This window comes from Leptonychotes weddellii, chromosome 10, assembly GCF_054177405.1.
Source record: "Leptonychotes weddellii isolate Sample4059 chromosome 10, ASM5417740v2, whole genome shotgun sequence".
Lineage (NCBI taxonomy): Eukaryota > Metazoa > Chordata > Mammalia > Carnivora > Phocidae > Leptonychotes > Leptonychotes weddellii.
The window spans coordinates 36,659,691-36,679,079 of record NC_138378.1 but is presented as its reverse complement, the minus strand read 5'-3'; the positions used below and the strand labels follow the sequence as shown (position 1 = coordinate 36,679,079).

The 19,389-nt window shown below is 43.6% G+C and overlaps 1 protein-coding gene across 1 annotated transcript in view; it reads left to right on the top strand.

The window, feature by feature from the left end:
• KIF16B (kinesin family member 16B) overlaps positions 1 to 19,389 on the top strand; it is a 181,663-nt gene that overhangs the window by 135,746 nt on the left and 26,528 nt on the right. The window contains 2 exon segments of the mRNA XM_081833249.1: positions 2,104 to 2,186; positions 3,620 to 3,708. Coding sequence (XP_081689375.1) covers positions 2,104 to 2,186; positions 3,620 to 3,708 — 172 coding nt within the window.

Sequence of the window (19,389 nt, the reverse complement as noted above, 5' to 3'; positions counted from 1 at the left end):
ATATACGAATGCAATTTTACATGAGGGGGGATACGTAGTTTGTAGGTTGGTTAATATCCACTGCTATCCCTCTAGGTCTACTGAAACTGTGTTCTTCTTTCCATATTGACTCCTTTTCCACTAAATAATGACAACCACCAGAACCAACCCTTCAGTTGTTCCCTGGGGTTATGATCTAAACCCGTCCCATACTGAATTTGAAACCTCTTTGAGAATATGAAGCCATATGTTGAGTAGGCAGGTGGATATACTGGTCTGAAGCTCTAACATAACTACCTGGGGCTATGGTATTACTTGCAGGATCCAGGTGGAAATAGTAGCCAAGGGACGAGGTTGGTGACCGTGGTCACTCAGAGGTCACATGCCCTGTCCAAAAGAGGCAGCCTTCAGTAGCCCAGGGATTTTTGCCAAGTGGCAATAAGATCTACTGATACTGTTCCTTCTAGTTTTCGAAGGGAAATCAGAAAGAAACTCAGAGCTTTATGTGAAAACTGCAGATTTTTAACTGTTGGCAGCTAATAATTTCAGGGGTTTTTTATTTTTTATTTTTTAAAGATTTTATTTACTTATTTGACAGAGAGAGAGAGAGACAGCGAGAGAGGGAACACAAGCAGGGGGAGTTGAGGAGGGAGAAGCAGGCTTCCCGCCGAGCAGGGAGCCCAGTGCGGGGCTCGATCCTAGGACCCCGGGATCATGACCTGAGCCGAAGGCAGACACTTAACGACTGAGCCACCCAGGCGCCCCTAATAATTTCAGTTTTTAAAAGTTTCCTGGGGCACACCAAACATCTATGAGCTGAAGTTTTTCTCTGGCCATCAGTTTATGGCATTTGGTGTATATTCCCCACCCTGGCTCTCCAGGTCCTCACGGTGTGTTGCTGTGTCATCTCTCCAGTATCTATTCTTGCTGCTGTATCTGATGCTCTGCATTTTGGGTGGACTTGACTCCCTCCTCTCCCAACATGACAGGCCCGTTCTGCTGAGGCTTACCCCTTCCCCATGGTTACCCCAAACTGGAACCACCTTTCTTGTCCTCTAGCTGCCATGTGAGACCCAGCTTAGGTGTATCCCCACCTACGGCAGCCTGGCATGCATCACTTAGATGCTCAACACCTCATCACTTGCCATCTTGCGTGGTAGACTTTCAGTGTGTGTTCTGTCTTCACAAATAAGTTGCATTCTTTTTCAGGGCAAGGATTGAACATGGGGTTCTCTTTCTGAGGTGTGGTAGACTCTCGGGTGTGGATGGAACCAGATAAACATAGTGAATCTCTTCTGGAACATCGCTTCCCTTACTTACGTGCCTCCAGTGACTAGGAGCTCGCTGCCTTCCTTGGCACCCATGCCAGCTTTGAACACTTCTGACCGTAGAAAGTGTTTGTTTGCTTATTTGCTTAATCATGGTGAAATGTGCCCCCCACCTAACGTTTTTGTTGCCCTTGGGTTTTTACATTGAATTCTTTTGCCTCTTCTGCAGTCATTTTCCAAACAAGCAGGACGCTGATCGATCAAAGGGAGCCTTTCTCATGTGTCTGATGTGACCATCTTAATTTTAATCAGGTTTTCACAAGAAGCAGTGTTTCCACATGGAAACGGACCCTACATGTACACAATTTATTTTCTGTCAAGTTCTGAAGTAGATTTTGGTAGTAGTTACCTGGACTCTGCCGATTTTATCATGTTTTCTTTTGAAAGCACTTTTTCCTTTGGGATCTCTTCTTTTATTGGCATTAATAAACATTTCCCAAATTTGTGTCCATACGCTTTGCTTGGTATTACAGCATCACTTTGCAGAATGTATTTCTTTTTTTCTTCTCAACAATCAAAAGTATAATTATCTGGATATTAAGTTTTAAATCTTGTAATATAATGCTTGAATCCATCACTTCTGCCTTGGTAACATGAGTATTGTGACACTCGGCTGTAAAAATCAGAATATTTGCAGATTTAAAATTGGCTTATGTAAGCAGATTTTGGAGACTAAGGCTTTCCCTTATTATTACTGTTTTATAGTGCACTGGAAATTACATTTCAACTGTAAGATTCCACAATATCATGTTGTCAACCAACCAAGTTGCTTACTTGTGTTTTTGTATGTTCTTAGGTGCTGTGATACTCTTGGGTAGAACCAATATGTTTCGCTTTAACCATCCTAAGGAGGCTGCCAAGCTCAGGGAGAAGAGGAAGGTGAGCAGCATAAAATCTCCAGGAGCCAACTCTGATCCTGGTGGGGCTGGGGCTTGGTTTTGATTTTCTGGAGTATGGAACCAGAAAAGTCATTCTGTAGCCTGCACTAATTCTAGGGAGTTGTTGCTCAGTAGATGATTGGCTGATCAAGTAGGAGAGCAAGCTGGTGAATTCCAGAGCAGAAGGAGAAATGGCTCCTTCTAGACCCTTCTCTTTACCCCTCCACCCCCCAAAGGAGTTGGGCATTATTTTGCATTAAGTGGAGGGTGACTTCCACTTGTGAGGATCTGTTTTGGGAGTTAACCCAATATCAGAATCAGTTTCATTCAAAAGTTTGCTCACTTCTTATTTTCAGCCACAGTGAGTTGGACTTTTGGTTGGGGTGTGAAGCAGAGAGGGGGTGAGTTTAGGACAGTTGGTTGGATAGGGACATCCAGAGGGCACTTTAAATGCTGAGTGGGGGAGTTGGGTAGAGGACCTGAGAGAGAGAGAGAGAGAGAGAGGAAGAGATGAGAGAGAAATCTGTCTAGGGACACTGTACTGTCCTTAGACTGAGGAAAGTAAAGACTACAGCTAACATTTCTGTGAGCTGGGCATTGTATAAAACTTGTACACATATTTTACTGCTTTATCCACCCAGCAGCTGTTCCTACCCCCATGTCACAGATGACCAAGAAGAGAAACTGAGACTAACTTGTTCCCTAACCAGCAAGTGGCAGCCTGTGCTGCAGCCCTGACCTGCTGACCTTTAGTGTTTGCCCTTCACCCCTGAGTCACATAGCCCCCTGCAAGTCAGCCTCCTTCCGTGAGGGCTGCTCAGGGGTGCCAGTGCCTTCAATGGGAAATAACAACAAAGCTGCAAATCCCAGCCTTCTCTGGGGCTGCCAGTGAAGCCTCTTATCTGTTGCAGCCCAGGGTCTCCCTGGAGGGTCCCTTTTGGTTCAGAGGGAGTTGCAGAGGGAGAGAGGGAGAAAGATATATTTGCCAGTAGCTTCCCATGGAAGCAAACAGGTTAAGCACTTCCTTTTTGGATCTCCCTTCCCCTCTCCCTCCTCACCTTGGTCCCTCAGTACTGGTAGTGAGTGCTGCTGAGAACAAGACATGGCTCCTGCCAGCAATGGAGGGTGACCCTTCCCTCCACTTTTGCGCAGCATGGTCACGGAGATCCCCGCGGTGGCGCAGTTCTTGGCTAGCTTTCTTGGTCTGGACATTTTGGGGCCCTAGCACCCCACTGTGCCTAGCTGAGGCTTGGGTTTGAGAGGCATCCATTGCCCGGCTCTCCCTGATGTGCCCCCCTGACCCATAGACCAGTTGTGGTGCGTGCTAATGGTGTATGCACCTCATTGCTTCTCACAAGGTGGAAGCAGTGAGTCCAGGGCACTGGCCCTCTCTTCCCCACTAAGGTAACCGCTCTGCCCTGTGTCTGCTCTTAGAGTGGCCTTCTGTCCTCCTTCAGCTTGTCCATGACTGACCTCTCCAAGTCTTGTGAGAACCTGTCCGCGGTCATGTTATATAACCCAGGGTAAGTGAACGTCAGCGCCTCCTTCCCTGTGACTGTCACTATTGTGTTTATTGTGCCAACCCCGTTCAAGTCACTCGATAAAAATGAAACTTCCGTAGTCGCGCCTTGCACCCCCGTAGCAAGTCAGCCCCATCATTTTCCAAGTCGCTTGCCAGTGCTTGCTCTGTATGTACATAATTGTACTTTGTTGTAATCACGACATAAATGAGATTGTGAATTCGGATTTTTTTGCTTCACAGCATAAGAAGTGTTAGTGAGGACTGTTACAGGCTTTGTTATCATTTTTGTAATTGTCTAATATTTTAGAATTGGCTCTTTGGTTACTCAGTGCATGATCCCCTGGTCTTAGGCACTTTCAACTCATTTTATAAACTTACTGTAATAACAGAGAACTTTGATTCTTAGGCATCCAGGAGCGCGGGAAGTTACGTTCACTACTTCCAGGTGCTGGGGGGACCCTGAGGACACAAATGATAGTGTTTTAGATGGACTTCGCGGCTGGGTGACCTTGGGCAGTCAGCGTGGCTGACGTGGTGACGGTGAAAATGCCTAAGAACAGGGAACCAGAAGAAAGGACTTTGGGGTCATTCCCAGTTTCATGAGGCTCCATAATTTTATCTTTCCTACAGAGAGAATGTCCTAGAAAGCAGCGGAGGTAAATGCAACAGCTAAGTGAGATAAAACTGACAACGACGTCTTCTAGGACTGTCATGTACCGAGGAGTGGCCGTATGTCCGGCACTGCACTCAGCATCTTACATCTGTTGTCTCATAATCCTCACTGTGACTCCATCCCCGTTTGACATGTGGAGAGTTTATCCCGGCTTGCCAGCCCACGGTCTCATAGAGCTGTGGTAGGAGTCCACACCTACTGATGCCCGGCCCATGCAGTGACCATGTCACTACCTGCCTTTTCTCCAGCTGGGGGCGTATTCAGACCTGGGGCCAATTCCTTGCCTGAGCACCCCCCTACCCCCACCTCAGCACTTCTCACAGATACTGAGCCTGGATGAGCTGTGAGGCATTCGTCCTTGGCTCAGGTCCCTTCCCTGGTTTGTGGAAAGCAGGTGTGCCTGCAAGGAATTTCTTCATTGTCACAGGCATTTACAACTGGGAGGGACCTTTGATCATGTTTCTGGATTCCTCATTTTATAGGCAAGCTGAAGCCCAGATTTGACACCTTGCTTGAGCCAAAACAAACAGACAAACAAAAAACCCAAAGGGGAAAAAAAGCCAACCACCAGTTAGTACAATATCGTGGCTGCAGGCTCCTGGGCCTCTCCTTCTCTCCAGAACTCGTGCAAGCACAAGCCCCAGTTAACTGCCTTTGCCCATACTGGTCAGCTCCCCCATCTTACTACAGCGCTGTTGAGGAGAGTTGTGCTCATCAGATAAATTGGTCTTGAATAAGCTGTATTGGTAAAGCCCTCCAAGCACCTGGGTTATCGATGCTTTGGAAGGCACATTTTGTTGGAGGTCTTTGATCCCTTGCAGTAGTTTCAGCCTTTTATTGTGGCTGAGATGGAGTCATTCATATACTCACTTTGTTTAATATCATATGCAGGTCGATTACGATCCCATCTGTTCAATATTGTTTGACTAAACTGTTCTGGAATGTGTAACGTGCTCGCTTGGAATCATCTCCCAGCCCAGGACCCGGCTCCAGTCCTGGAATCCAGCTACCAGCTTCGTTATCCTCCATCCTCATGCCTTTTACTTTGAAACCATTTGGAAATGTTAACATGGCTTTTCAGTGCCTTTGTAAATCGAAACCTGATCTGTAGTCAGCTCAGCCTCTTGGAGACACAGGGTCACCAATTGTGAGCCCCTCTCTCCTTTGGCATTTACAGATGTGATCCAAACCTTTTTTTTCCTCCTCCTCCAAATAGGTGGATGTGTATGTAATTCTTTTAAAAGTGATGCCATTTTGGGTGGTTGGCTGGTTTTTAAGTTACAACAGTTCTTCTCAGTGTTTATAAAATGTAGTTTAGAATATATTAATTTTTCATTCTCAAAACTTTTCAGTGACTTTCCATGGTCTAAAAAAATAAAATTCCAACCCCTTACTGTGTCACTCAGGCACTCCCCTCTGTGTGCTCTCCTCTCAGCACATCCGTGCTTGTGTTCTGGGTTCCAGCCATTTCAGGGATCCTTTCCGTTGTTCAGACTTACCTGGACTAGCCATGCCTTTGGGGCTTGTCCTTTGCTCGTTGCAGAGCCTGGCGTGCGTTTTGAGATGCACAAACTTGTCCTCTAAAGCACAGTACCTAGGATCGCTCCTCTAGAAGCTGTTCTCCCAGTCAAAAGGAAGTGTTCCCTCCTCACTGTACATTCCTCCATTTCTGCCATCCTGGTTTTGGTCTTCTTTATAATGGACACTGGACACTCATCAATCAACATGTCTTTTCTGCGTGCCTCCTGTAGGGGGCGGGGCAGGGTTCTAGCCCAGGGGCACAGTTGCCAACAGCCCCCACAGGGTCAGTTTACAGCTGGCCAGAAAAGAGAGGCAGTCACAGGTAATTTACAAATAAGTGTAGAAAGGGAAAATGAAAGGAAATGTCTTGAGCAGTATTTGATGGAGCGATCAGGGAGGGCTTTTTGAGGAGGGGACATTTAATTTAAGGCACTGGAGCCACAGAAAGGCGGCGAGAGGAGAGTGGCTTGGATCTGGGTGGTAGCCATAGAGATGAAGCGTGGTGGAATCAAGAGTCATGCCCAGGTTTCAGTTGTAAATAGCTGGGCAGATGGTGTGTTCATTCCTGAGATGGGGAGGCAGGGAGGGCCGGTGTGGGCCAGGGTTTGCATAAGAGTTTGGCTCGTGTTAGTGTCTTTCCTATCTGATTGGAAGTTTTTTGAGGTCAGAGGCTTGTCATATTAATTTCTGTATTTTAAAATGTCATTCACATAACATGCTTAGTAAGTGTTTAGCAAACGGATTAAGAGTGAAATTTCAGTAGGATACATAGATCCTTCTGGGAAAAGTTTTTCACTAATTTCTCTGGGCATGGATGTTCCAAATAGTGGAAAATGGCATATTCTGCAAAAGAATATGTTTTTGTCACATGGGTCAATTCCTAAATGACACTGCAGTTATTTGAATAATCTCAAGGTCATCTTCAGGATCCTCAAGCAAAAAATGAGAAGATGGTCTCATGATGAAATTAATTAGACCAAGGCAATCAGAGAATTCAAGTGAGAAACAGCATCTGTGTTAGATTGCATTGCAGTTGGCTGAGGAGATGGTTCTAGATGCATTTGATACTGCCGTTATACATCCTGTTCACCTGGCTTCAGTTCACAGGCACATTTTGTCTCTGCTACCCCTGCAGTACTCATTTGTAAAAATTCAAATTCAAATTACTCAATACTTCACCAGCCTGACTTCATGCTCCCTGACGTCTAGCCCCCCTCAACTTGCCACCTGCTGTAGAGAATGATTGCCCATGAATTAAAACATAATTGGAGAAAAATTTCCTACTCTGATTTATGGGTGTCACGAGGTGTCTGCTCCAGCAACTTGGCAAAATGAAGCAGAATTAAAGTATCGCCATGTTGTTTATACCTTTTTTGATGTTACAGGTATAAATACTCTCAGCCTAAATTAACTACCACGCAATAAACTGGAAGACCATTGAAAGAAGTATGTTTGTTACTTGGACCCTGGCTAGATAGTTACTTAAATCTAGTAATAAGCTGCTTGGATACAAGAACATGTTAGTTTCTCAAGATGGAAAAGTAGCACTGAGATGCTTCCACAGATCAGCACATATTTATTGAGAGTCTTCTGTGTGGAGAACCTGTAAGTGTCAGATGCATGTTCTCTTTTCCCGGGAGAACGGGCACATGCCCGTGAACCCATTCTGAGTGAAGGCCAGGCAGTATGTGATTCAGGGCGGAGAGTGGTGATGTAAACAGCCCACCCCTGGGAGGTCTAGGAAGGGATCCTCTTCATGTAGCCATGCCTTCTAATGTGTTGGGTAACTTAGAAAACCAGAGACTTCCAGAAGGAATCTTTCTTGACATGGAGATTGCCTCCAGCCAGCATTGTGGAATCTCATCCTAAGCCTGGTTCACAGGAACCCTTTTGTCCTCAACCCAAATGTCCCTATCATGACATTTCCCCCAGTTTCCACCTTGTTCAGCTTACTCTCAGTGCCATAGCCACACCCAGCCTGGAATAAATAGCCAGAGCCCATCTCAGGAGAAGGGTAGTATGGGAAGGGGCTAATGGGGGTTATAAGGAGTCCTAAGTGAAAATCAGTCTGAAGCCCCTAGTCTACTGCTTTCTTCTCTGTAGTTGAGGACATGATGCTGTTGGAAGTCTGTAGTATTCCCTCAGCTGGGAGGACAAAGTGGGGAAGAATATTAACTGAAGATTTGGTCCTAGGCCCCCACCCCTTAGGAATCCCAAATCACTCCCCTCAGTTCTTCTGGAGAATTCTCTCCAAGATTTATAAATGAACTGGATTCTGTGCTGGGCCCTGAGATGTTTGCAAGTAGGAGAGGCAGACAGGAGGGAAGTGATTCTGGGAGAGGGAAATTTTGTGAGCAGACCAGAGGAGTGCTGGGAGGAGAGAGTCCTGCTGAGCATAAAAGGGACATTAAGAGGAGTCCACAGGTTAAGGCCTGGCTAGGGAGCACACTGAAAAAAAAAATAGCCAAGAGTAGATGAGCAGACAGCTGTTTCTTGGGGAGATGCACTGTGGGGTTTGGGCAGGTAGGATTAGAAGTAGGAGAGAGATGGTAGGTCAGGGTCTGTAGGCACAACTATGGTACCTGGGTATGTGTCATGTTTTTATAAATTCTGATCAGCATGTCCAGAATTTATGACCATGATTAAAATATATGGCCCCAGGTACGACAGAGAATTATTTTCTATATACTCATAAGCATTTGGTAGCTCATTTCCTCACTCTATTTTACATTGTGATAACATACACTTAACATAAAATTTACTGCCTTAACCATTTTTAAGTGTACAGTTCAGTAGTGTTAAGTGCCTTCATGTTATCGTGCAGCTAATCACTAGAACTCTTCATTTTATAAAAATGGAAACTCGGTTCCCATTAAGCCCATTAAACTCCCCTTCCCTTCGTCTCCCAAGCCCAGGGAATCCCCATTTTAGTTTCTGTCTCAGAAATCTGACTACCTTAGGTACCTTACATAAGTAGACTCCTACAGTATTTGTCTTTTTGTGACTGGCTTATTTCACTTAGCATAATGTCTTCAAAGTTCATCCCTGTTGTAGCATGTGTCGGAACTTCCTCCTTCCTTTTTAAGGCTGAATCACATTCCATTGTATGTATACATCACATCTTAGTTATCCATTCATCTGTTGAGGGATGCTTGGGTTGCTTCTACCTTTTAGCTCTTATGAATAATGCTGATATGAACATGGGTGTACAAATATCTGTGTTTGAGTTCCTGCTTTCAGTTCTTTTGGGAATATACCCAGAAGTGGAATTGTTGGATCATATGGTCATTCTGTTTTTAGTTTTTTGAGAAACTGCCATCCTGTTTTCCATAGTACCTCTACCATTTTACATTCCTACCAACAGTGCCCAAGGGTTCCAATTTCTCCACATCATACCCAACACTTGTTTTCTGTTTTGTTTTTTTTTTTTAAATAATGGCCATCCTTATGGGTATGAGGGGTGGTATCTCATTGTGGGTTTTTTTCATTCTTTTTTTCCTTCCATTTTCTCAAGAATGTCCAATCTGGAAAGTAATGTCTGGAAATAAAGAAAGAAGATCTCAAAATTCAGTTTACCTCCACCAAAAAGTATAGTAAGTAAATGATGAATATAAATCTAACATGGATTGATTTCCTGATGACCTCTGTCAGGCACTGCCAAGTTCAGTTTAATCAGCTCATTAAGATTGGGTATCTCAAAACTTGATTGATGGTAGGAATCCAAGTAGTTTTTCTAGCCGAGGAGAGATGTGATCATCTTTACATTGGGAGGGGTCGCTCTGGCAGCTGAGTAACAGGGGCACCAGGGAAGCTACGGGAAGTTACGTGGAGGTGAGGGCTTGAACTGAGACAGCAGTCAAAGGAACCTAGAAGAAGGGATGCGCTCCAGAGCCATTTGGGGCAGGAAGTCATGAAGCCTAGATAAATTGGATGTGGGAAGTAAAGATACTACCTTCTGTTTTCTGGCTTAGATAATTGGTTGGGGGTTGCGTGCTATCCAGCAGAAGTACAAATGGCAGGGGAAGGAAGAGCAGGTTGTCAAGAGGCAGGGAGAATAATGAGCACAATCTTGAAACACTGAGCCCCAGGCCTTGAACTCTCTCTTAGAAGTGACTGTGCATTTGAGTACTCTGTCAGCCACCATGTACCCCCTGGGCAAAACTGGAATCTGTGTGGCCTGTCAAAGCCCCAGGATGAAGGCTTTCATTCCCCTGTTGAATGAAATCGATGTTCATAAGTTCTACCACTTTTTCCTCATCCATTGAGCTACTGTTTGAGGGCCCATTATTTGTCCAGCCCTGTATTGGGGCTCCAGTAAGTAAGACAGATAGGGGCTCAGTCACCTTGGAGCATGATTCATTGCACAGGGAAGACCTTTGTAAAAAGCCTATCAGAAATCAGGATACCAGGAGCATTGTCTTTGCACATGCCAAACTGGAATTACTGGGGTGCCTTTAAATTAGGGAAAGCTGTACAGTGCAGCCCAGACCTGTCCCCCCAAGGTGCTGCATCTCATTGCAGGGAGTCCTTTTCATAGAATTCTCTGATCAGCAGGTGTCCAAGTCCAGTGATTAGTGCAGAGTTTCGTGTCCCCTATCTCATCAGCAATCCAGAAATACTACTCAGCCATAAAAAAAAGGAAGTTCTGCCTTTGTGACAATACAGATGGACCTTGAGGGCATTATGTATGCTAAGTGAAATCAGTCAGGAAGAGAAAGACAAATACCTATGATTTCACTTATACGTCGAATCTAATGTAATGAATCAACCAAAACAAAACCACCAAGCTCATAGATACAGAGAACAGACTGGTGATTGCCAGCAGGGAGGAGGGTGAAGTGGGTGAAGGTGGCCAAAAGGTACAAACTCCCAGTGACAAATAATGTAATATGTAGTAACAGAGCACAGTGACTGTAGTTAATATTATTGTATGGTATATTTGAAAGTTTCTAAGAGAGTAAATATTAAAAGATCTCATCACAAGAAATTTTTTTGTAACTAACTATGGTGGTGGATAGTAACTAGACTTAATTGTGGGGATCATTTCATAGTGTCTACAAATGTAGAATCACGTGTTTACCTAAAGCTAATATGTTATATGTCAAATATATCTCAGTTTAAAAAAATAATAAAATAAATGGCCAATGTGGTCAATACCTGAGGAGTGGTATATGTTGGAGGGTCATCAGGGTGACTGTCACGGCCCTGACGGTGATTTCTGACTTCCTTTATGCAGTGCACAGGACAGACTCATTGACCTGCCCCTGGAAACGTGTCCCAACCTTAAGTCACCCCTCCTTAGCCCTTTGCAGTGACCTCGTCTTTCTCTAAGACATCTCTTCCTCCCAGCGTTTGTCTTGGCCTCTCAGTGCCCATGTGATGACTTCTAAGCTCCAACACAACCATCCATGATTTTGTTCTCCAACATTGTCTTCTGTCACTTTCCCCCTTGAACTCTGTGCTTTGGTTTAAATGGACAAAACAGATCTTTCACAGTTCTCTCCAGGTCAAGCCTCTGTGTAAAATCTGTTCATAAAGCCATTAATAAAACCTTCCCACTCCTTCCGTTGGCCAATCCTCTTTGTCTTTCAAGCCTGACTATCAGTACTGATCTCCTCAAGAAGCAGTCTGTGCATCTCTGATTTGAGCTAAATGCTTCTTCTTTATTCTCTTACAGGCATTTTATGCATACTTTGGTCATATAGTCTTTTCAGATTCATTTAACTGATGTTTATGTCTGCTTTCCCAGTAGGCTTCTTGTGGGCAGGGACCATTCCTTACTAATCTTTTAATCTCCAGAAGCTCCCACTTAGTAGGCACTTAACAAATGTTCATTGAGGTGTACGTTTTGGCCAATGGATGTGCTCCCAGTGCAGAGGATATGCCTGCTCATAGGTCTTCAGGTGCCCTATGCTTCAAATGGGTCCCATACACTTTGTAGTATCTGCACTTTTTAACTGGCCCCTATCTTTTTGCATTTTTCACTCATAAAGGTGTACTTTTTTGTGGCTTTCTTAAACTGGTAAAAGTGAACTTATCTCTTGGTTTCTTTGGTATCATATAGACCTGATTTTTTGTTTTTGTTTTTTTGCAGTAGACTAAAAATTACTCCTTAGTACTCAGTTCCTCTTAAAGCAATGTTCTCTGAAAGAAGTATGTCTGGTTTGCAAATTATTGTATGCAGTAAGAACCAACTTACTTTGAAAGCAACCAGTTCTTTTTTCTTTGTTCAATAGGTAATGTACTGATTCTCTACATAGCCCCCGTCTAAAAACCCCGTGCTCTAAATCATAGTAAGACTTGGACTTTATAAGACTGAAGTCCTTGCTTCCCAAGAACATTTTATCAGTCAAAGTGGGCACATAAAGTTGGGTGTATCATTTCTAACAGAGTTTTGGAACTTACTGCTGGCCTACATCTCAAGCTCCCTGGAAACCAGGATTTGTATACACACACGCGTGGTACTTGGTGCCAAAGAAATTTTGGATGAGGCAAAGCAGCCCGGTGACTTCCTTTGGGAGTTAGTTCCACTTTGGAGTAGTGCCCAGCCAGGGTCTTTGCCAGGAAATAATTTCGCTGCAGGGCAAACATTCCTCCTCAACCGGCACAGTCTTTATGAAGAAACCAAGCCCACTGCTTAAGCATCCTCTGTCTTGCTCTGAGACTGCAAACAGACAGCTAATTTGGCGGGATGTGGAAGCTTTCACAGCTTCTTGAAAGTGCCCTAAGCAAAATTATATACATTCCAAATTCATTTCAGTCTTGAAAATAAAGGAAGAAATTTTCACTTGTGCATTAGCATCCTTTAAGCACTAGCCAGTGGTGGGTTGATTTAAATGGATACATTTGAATAATTAAATTCTGAAGAGGAGAAACATCTGGGTTTCAAATCCATTTGGGCCCAAAAATATCAAAGTCAAAAATCAGACATGTATTTGGTAAGCCATCCAAGGAGCTTGATGGAGTGTGGCATTCTGAGCTGGGAATTGGCTGGCATCAGGGGCACCCCAGACGTCAGTAGCTATGAAAGGCTCCTAAGTGAGGATGGTCTGCAGTTGTCAACAAACAAGGGATGAAGATGGATGAGGGATAATTATTTTTAACCTAACTTTTTATTTTAATATGTTCAGTTTGGAAAATTTAGAAATTACAAACAAGCAAAAAAGAACTTACTACACATAATCCACATGTTGCTGTATATTCCAGTCTGTACCTCTGTCCTATTATGTAGCCATCTCTCTTTCTTTCTTTGTGTGTGGGCACACATATATATACTCGCTTATACACACACACACACACACACAGACACGTACTTATTTATATGTGTTCTTTTACCAAGACAGCTTCATAATGGACTTGTAAGAGTTTTTTGCACTTATTTTTTCCTTTCCTAAATATTTCCCTACATTATTTTAATGTCCCTGTGATACGGCATTCTGTGGGTATTCCATAACTTATCTTCTACCGGTAGGTGTTTCATTGTCTGGTTTTAAGCCATCACAAGCAATTGGGATGAACATATTTGTAGCTAAATCTTTGTGTTTATCCATGATTACTTCCTCAGGGGGAAAAAAGTAGAGATAGAATTACTAGTCAAGGGGCACCTGGGTGGCTCAGTCGTTAAGTGTCTGCCTTTGGCTCAGGTCATGATCCCGGGTTCTGGGATTCAGCCCGCATCGGGCTCCCTGCTCCATGGGAAGCCTGCTTCTCCCTCTCCCACTCCCCCTGCTTGTGTTCCCTCTCTCGCTGTGTCTGTCTCTGTCAAATAAATAAATAAAATCTTTAAAAAAAAAAAAAAGAATTACTAGTCCAGAAATATAAATTGTTTTAAGGCTTTTGATACATGTTCACAAATTGTTCTATAGAATGGTTGCACACATCACCACCATTTTCTGCCAGTACTGTGTGCGAGTTTCCAATTGCATGCAAACTGGAGAGGAATCCTCTTGAAGTGTAGACTCGACCAACGTGAGTACACCCTCCTGGATGTAGCTCTAGGCTATATTCACAGGAACTGGATTCTGGAGAATCCTGTTAATGGTGGCTCTCTCTGGAAGCATGTCCTGGGCATCCTAATCATCACCAAGGATTCATCAAGGACCTAGTCTGTCCTGTGCTGAGCTACATGCTCTACTAGAATGCTGCTTGCACTTAGCTTCAACCTTCCTGGTCTTCAGGTGAAGAGTAGGGGTGGCCTCTCAGAATGTAAAGCTGGAAGAAACTAGGTTGTGAATGAAGAGTTCTGGGATTTGGATCAAAAGAACCAGAGGCACCAAGATGGCAGTGAGGACTTCTCACTGCCTGAATTACATGGAAAGTAAGTACAGTTGGTCCTTGAACAACACGGATTGTTCTTTGAGCTGCACACGTCCGTTTATATGTAGATTTTTTTGATAAATACAGTACACTACTGTGAATGTATTTCTTCTTACGATGTTCTTAATATTTTCTCTCACTTGTTTATTGTAAGAGTACTATATATAATACATATAACAGTCAATAATATGTTAATTTTGTTATCAGTAAGGCTTTGGGTTAGTAGTAGGCTATTAGTTAAGATTTGGGGGAGTGATAAGTTATACATTTTCAGCTGTGTGAGTGGTTGGTACTCCAATCCCTGCATTGTCAAGGGTCAACTGTAGTTTCATTTTCCTTCCTGTCTCCCACCCCTTCACTGTTTCCTCCTTATGTTCTTCCCATTTCCTGCCTTCAATGGAAAGGATAAATGTCTCACATTAGGGAGAAAGCAAGGAGACATCAGTCACAGGGTCAGGTCCTGTGTTGTGTTGACCCTTCACCTCACTGTGGACGACTGTAAGCTTCCAGAAAACGGGCACAGAATCTAATTTGTTGTTCACTGAATGCCCAGCATAGCACCTGGAACTTAACAGACATCTAATAAATGTGAATGAAGTGAATTCATTTCCTTCCACTTAATTTGTACAAATGTGCAAGGGGCTTCAGAACCAGAATCTGGTCGTGGCTAGAGATACTCTTGATGGGATTTGTACCTTCAGGTGAGGCCATGGTCTCCAGGGCATCTCCTGGGAGAAAAGGTCACATTGCCTATGAAGGCAGTGCCCTGCTAACTCTGCCTTCTCTCTTCTCTTGACTTCCTGGGACTTTATCGGTTCTCTTATCTGTTTTTCCCTTGCTGACCTTGAGTGTGGAAGTTTTATACATGTAGTTGGCAATATTTATGTTGCTGGTGATTTGGTAGTTAGCCTGAGTTTTCGTTGATGGTTATTTACTGTGTTTGTCTCTGCTGGTTTATTTTATTGGGCTTTGCCATTTTTCAAAAGTTTGCTTTGCTGCAAGGCTGATTTCTTCTCCAGTTTTTGGTTCCCATTGTCTTGCCTTTTTATGGATCATTTACTAACTTTACAGTTGCTATAGAGTGCCTTAAATAGCTTGTTAAGATACAGTCTTGGGGAACATGTGATGAAAGCAACTGAAAGAAGTGGGCTTCTTCCCTCCATTAATGGAGATTAGTGTTAATTACTGACTTTTTTTTTTGTTTTCTTTTTTGTCCTTGAATGGTATTCCACTGTGAGCCACTTAAGGCAATGAGCTTTCCTGTGTTTTCTGTTTTCAAAGTAGGCAGAAAGATGAGCTATAGAATTCAAAGAACAATCTGTCTTTATTCAGTTACTTTAGATTTGTATTGTCTGAGTAGTGGGTTGCATTTCTGCTTCCTTCATTTTATAATTGCACAGTCGAAAGCTGAATTGTAAAGGTCACCTGAGGAAATGAGGCTTTTCCTGGTGAAATGATGAATGGTAGTTATGGGCAAGGATGCAAGATAGCAGATTTCCTCTTAGTGCCTAATGGCAGCATGGTTTTCCTTTGATGTAACATTGTATTAACTTGAATACACACCATAAGCTCTCTCTAATTTTTTAATAACATATAATGTATTATTTGTTTCAGGGGTACAGGTCTCTGATTCATCAGTCTTACACAATTCACAGCTCTCACCATAGCACATACCCTCCGCAATGTCCATCAACCCAGCCACCCCATTCCTCCCACCCCCCTCCACTCCAGCAGCCCTCAGTTTGTTTCCTGAGATTAAGAGTCTCTTATGGTTTGTCTCCCTCTCTGGTTTCGTCTTGTTTCATTTTTCCCTCCCTTCCCCTATGATCCTCTATCTTGTTTTGCAAATTCCTCATATCAGTGGAGATCTCTGTAATTTGTTAGCTCATTGCTGGTTTAGTCAAGTGTTCCAGTTGTGCATATCTGTTCTTGCTTCTGGGTCTTTGCCTGTGCTGTTTCCTTCTCCTAGAACACTCTTCTGTGTGTCCATCAGCTCCTCACGTGGCCACAGTCTGCATAGTCTCTAAGATCCCAGTTTAAATGTTGCTTCTTCACAGAGGCCCTACCAACCTCCATCCGAATTTCATCTTGACTGTTCACTCAGCATCCTCTGTCTTTTCCTTATAGCCCTTGGTAGTTGATAATTGTGTCTCTTGGTCTATATATTTAATGGTAAGTGAAGGGGTCTGATTTTCTTGATTCTGTGTCACTGCTCCTCAGTAGGTGTTTGAGAAATCATTGTTGATTTGAACGATTGTGAGCGAATTGTTTTGCCCTGACGAAGCAATTCTGTCCCCTTCTTCTATCACAGACCGTAATTCTGACCTTGAGTAGCTGTGCCCCCATCAGTGACATTAGATGTTTAGTTCCCGTTCGCAACCCCCATATCTGATGATCTACTTCGGTTGTCATCGTTGTTGGTTAAAATGGAAATGAACCAGAGATTCATAGAAGCAAAAAGGAAGTAAAATGATTGCTATAATCACAGTAGATTAAGAAAAAATTTTGAAACAGGTAGTTTGTCTCATTATAAATCGAAATGCTTATTACAAAAAAGTAAAACATTCAGAAATGAATAAAGTAATCACAAGCATTCACAGTCTGCCCACCAAAAAATGATTGGTTTACATTTGTGATATTTACTTATATTTACAATATATATGTTTAATTGTACATTAGATATTGTAATTATGCATTATAAAGATTACTTAAAAAAAACAAATTTGGGGTGCCTGGGTGACTCAGTCGGTTAAGCGTCTGACTCTTCATTTCAGCTCAGGTTGTGATCTCAGGGTCATGAGTTCAAGCCCCATGTTGGGCTCTATGCTGGGCATGGAGGCTACTTAAAAACAAAAACAAAATTGAGATCACACTAGATATACAGTTCTATATTCAGCTTTTTCATTTAACATTTTATTGTGAACTTTTCCCCATGCCACTGAAGACAAGTCCTCATTCCATTTTTTTTTTAATTTTTTAAGATTTTTTTTTTTTTATTTATTTGAGAGAGACAGAGATAGCGAGAGAGAGAGAGCACGAGCAGGGAGGAGAGGGAGAAGTAGACTCCCGCTGAGCAAGGAGCCCGATGTGGGGCTCGATTCCAGGACCCTGGGATCATGACCTGAGCCGAAGGCAGACGCTTAACCGACTGAGCCACCCGGGTGCCTCAAGTCTTCATGCTATTTATATCATAAGTGTAACTCTTGCTTAATCATAAAGGACTTTTGGAAATATTTCTACCCCACACCCACACACACAAAGTGTTGATTACACTGCAGTTAATCCACTTATATAAACCTTTGCCACTTTTTTTTGTCAGCTAAACCCACACCCCCTTGAACTCTTTATTTGATAGCAGACGCTGCTTACATTAAAGCAACAAGGGGAGGAATGAAGAGATGTCAGAGAAATACGGAAGGGAATGTTTGAGGGCCTAGACTATAAAAACCATGAGAGTGGACAGCTGGGAGTGGGCAGACAGGCGGCGGGAGGTGTAACAGGTGCTCCCGGGACCTGTGCTCACCCCCAGCCCGAGACAGAGGCACGCACTGCAAGCGTTGCTGGTTAGGTGTGTTAGCATTTTGTCTTTCAACGGGCGATATTAAAGGAGTACAAATGTGTAAAGCAGATTTGTAACGCTAAAGCTCTTCACTTCGGTGAAGGGAGAGGAGCTGTGGTGCATTTAAAGTCTTTTTCACATCGGCAGACTTCCCTGTGTGCTCTCTCTTTTCTCTCTGCTCACAAACAGGCACAGCTTTTCTTAAACTAACTTCTTGGCCTGCCCACTGTAGATCCCACCCAACTGTTTTATATGTCAGCCACCATGGACCTTTCCAACAACATGTGATTGCTTACATTAATCATGGCGTAACTGTATTCTAGAATTGCATGATATTAAACTACATTAGACAGTAATAGTTAATGATCTGGGGGGACTTGTCAAAAATATTTAATATTCATTAAGAGGAAAAGCCGTGTTGGCTCTCATCTGTGTGTATATGTGTGTGGCTGGGAAGGCTAAAGGCTGTATACCAGGACAGAACAATCATGGTGATTGTATTGGTAAGTGTTTTACTTACTTGTATTTTCTTGATTTGCTGCAGTTAAGTAACTTTCATCTTGAGAAAGGTGGAAAGCACCAAAAGTTGTTCTTTCTTAAGGAAAGTGAGCTCTACATTGGCTGACAGCATCTCTTCCTCGCCCAGGTATTCTGTGACTGTGTAATTGGGGTCTGGCTCCGAACCTCATGTCACTGACTTTAAAGCACTCTTCATACAGTCATGGTTGAAAACCTACTATGTGCCTTGCAGAAGGCCCTCAGGATACACCGTCAATTAAGGCAGGTCTCTGTCCTCTAGGAGCCCTGGTGGGCAGGGCTCTGTCTGCCCTCTGTGACCTGTAGGGCCCTGAGTGGTTTGGGCCCTAGCTGCTTCTTGGGCCATAATTGCTCTCATACCATCACCATCTCCTGGTTCCATCTGCTCTCGCCGTGCTGGTCTTGCTGTGCTCCCAGCATGCCACACACTTTGTCTCCTGGTCGTTGGTCTGGCTTCTCCCTCGTGTTGGCACCAGATGCATCCTCATGGTCACTCCCTCCTTTTAGCTCTCTCCTGAATGTCCCCTTCTCTCTCTATCCTCTCTCCTGGCTTCATTGTTTTCATAGCACTAATCACATACCATACTCATTGTTAGTTAGCTGTCCTCCTCACTAGAATGGAGGGTTTATAATAGCAGGGACTTGGTTCCTTTTGCTGAATCCACAGTGCCTAGGGCAGTGCCTGGCACATGGATGCCACACTGAACAAATGAATTCCTATACTTTGTACTCAGTGCCTTGGGTAGAGGACTGCACAGGTTGGTGGGAGGAGAGGTTGCCCACGAAGGTGCTCCCAAGAGTGTCAGCTTAGCCTTTGACATTCTGCCCATGGTCTACCTTTGGGTTTTATTTCTCACTGCTTCCCTTTATTTGTTCTGAGCAATAGCCAGACATTCTCTTTACTGCTTCCTTTGCTTGTATCTTTGGTCTTCCTGCTCCTGTTTTTCTTCCACTAGATTTTTACCCACTCACCACACTGTGCCCATTGTTATTCTGTCCATCTGTCAAGGCCCAGCTCGACAGCAGTTCCTCCGTGAGGCGTCCTCTCATCCCTGCAGCTATATATGCTCTCCCTC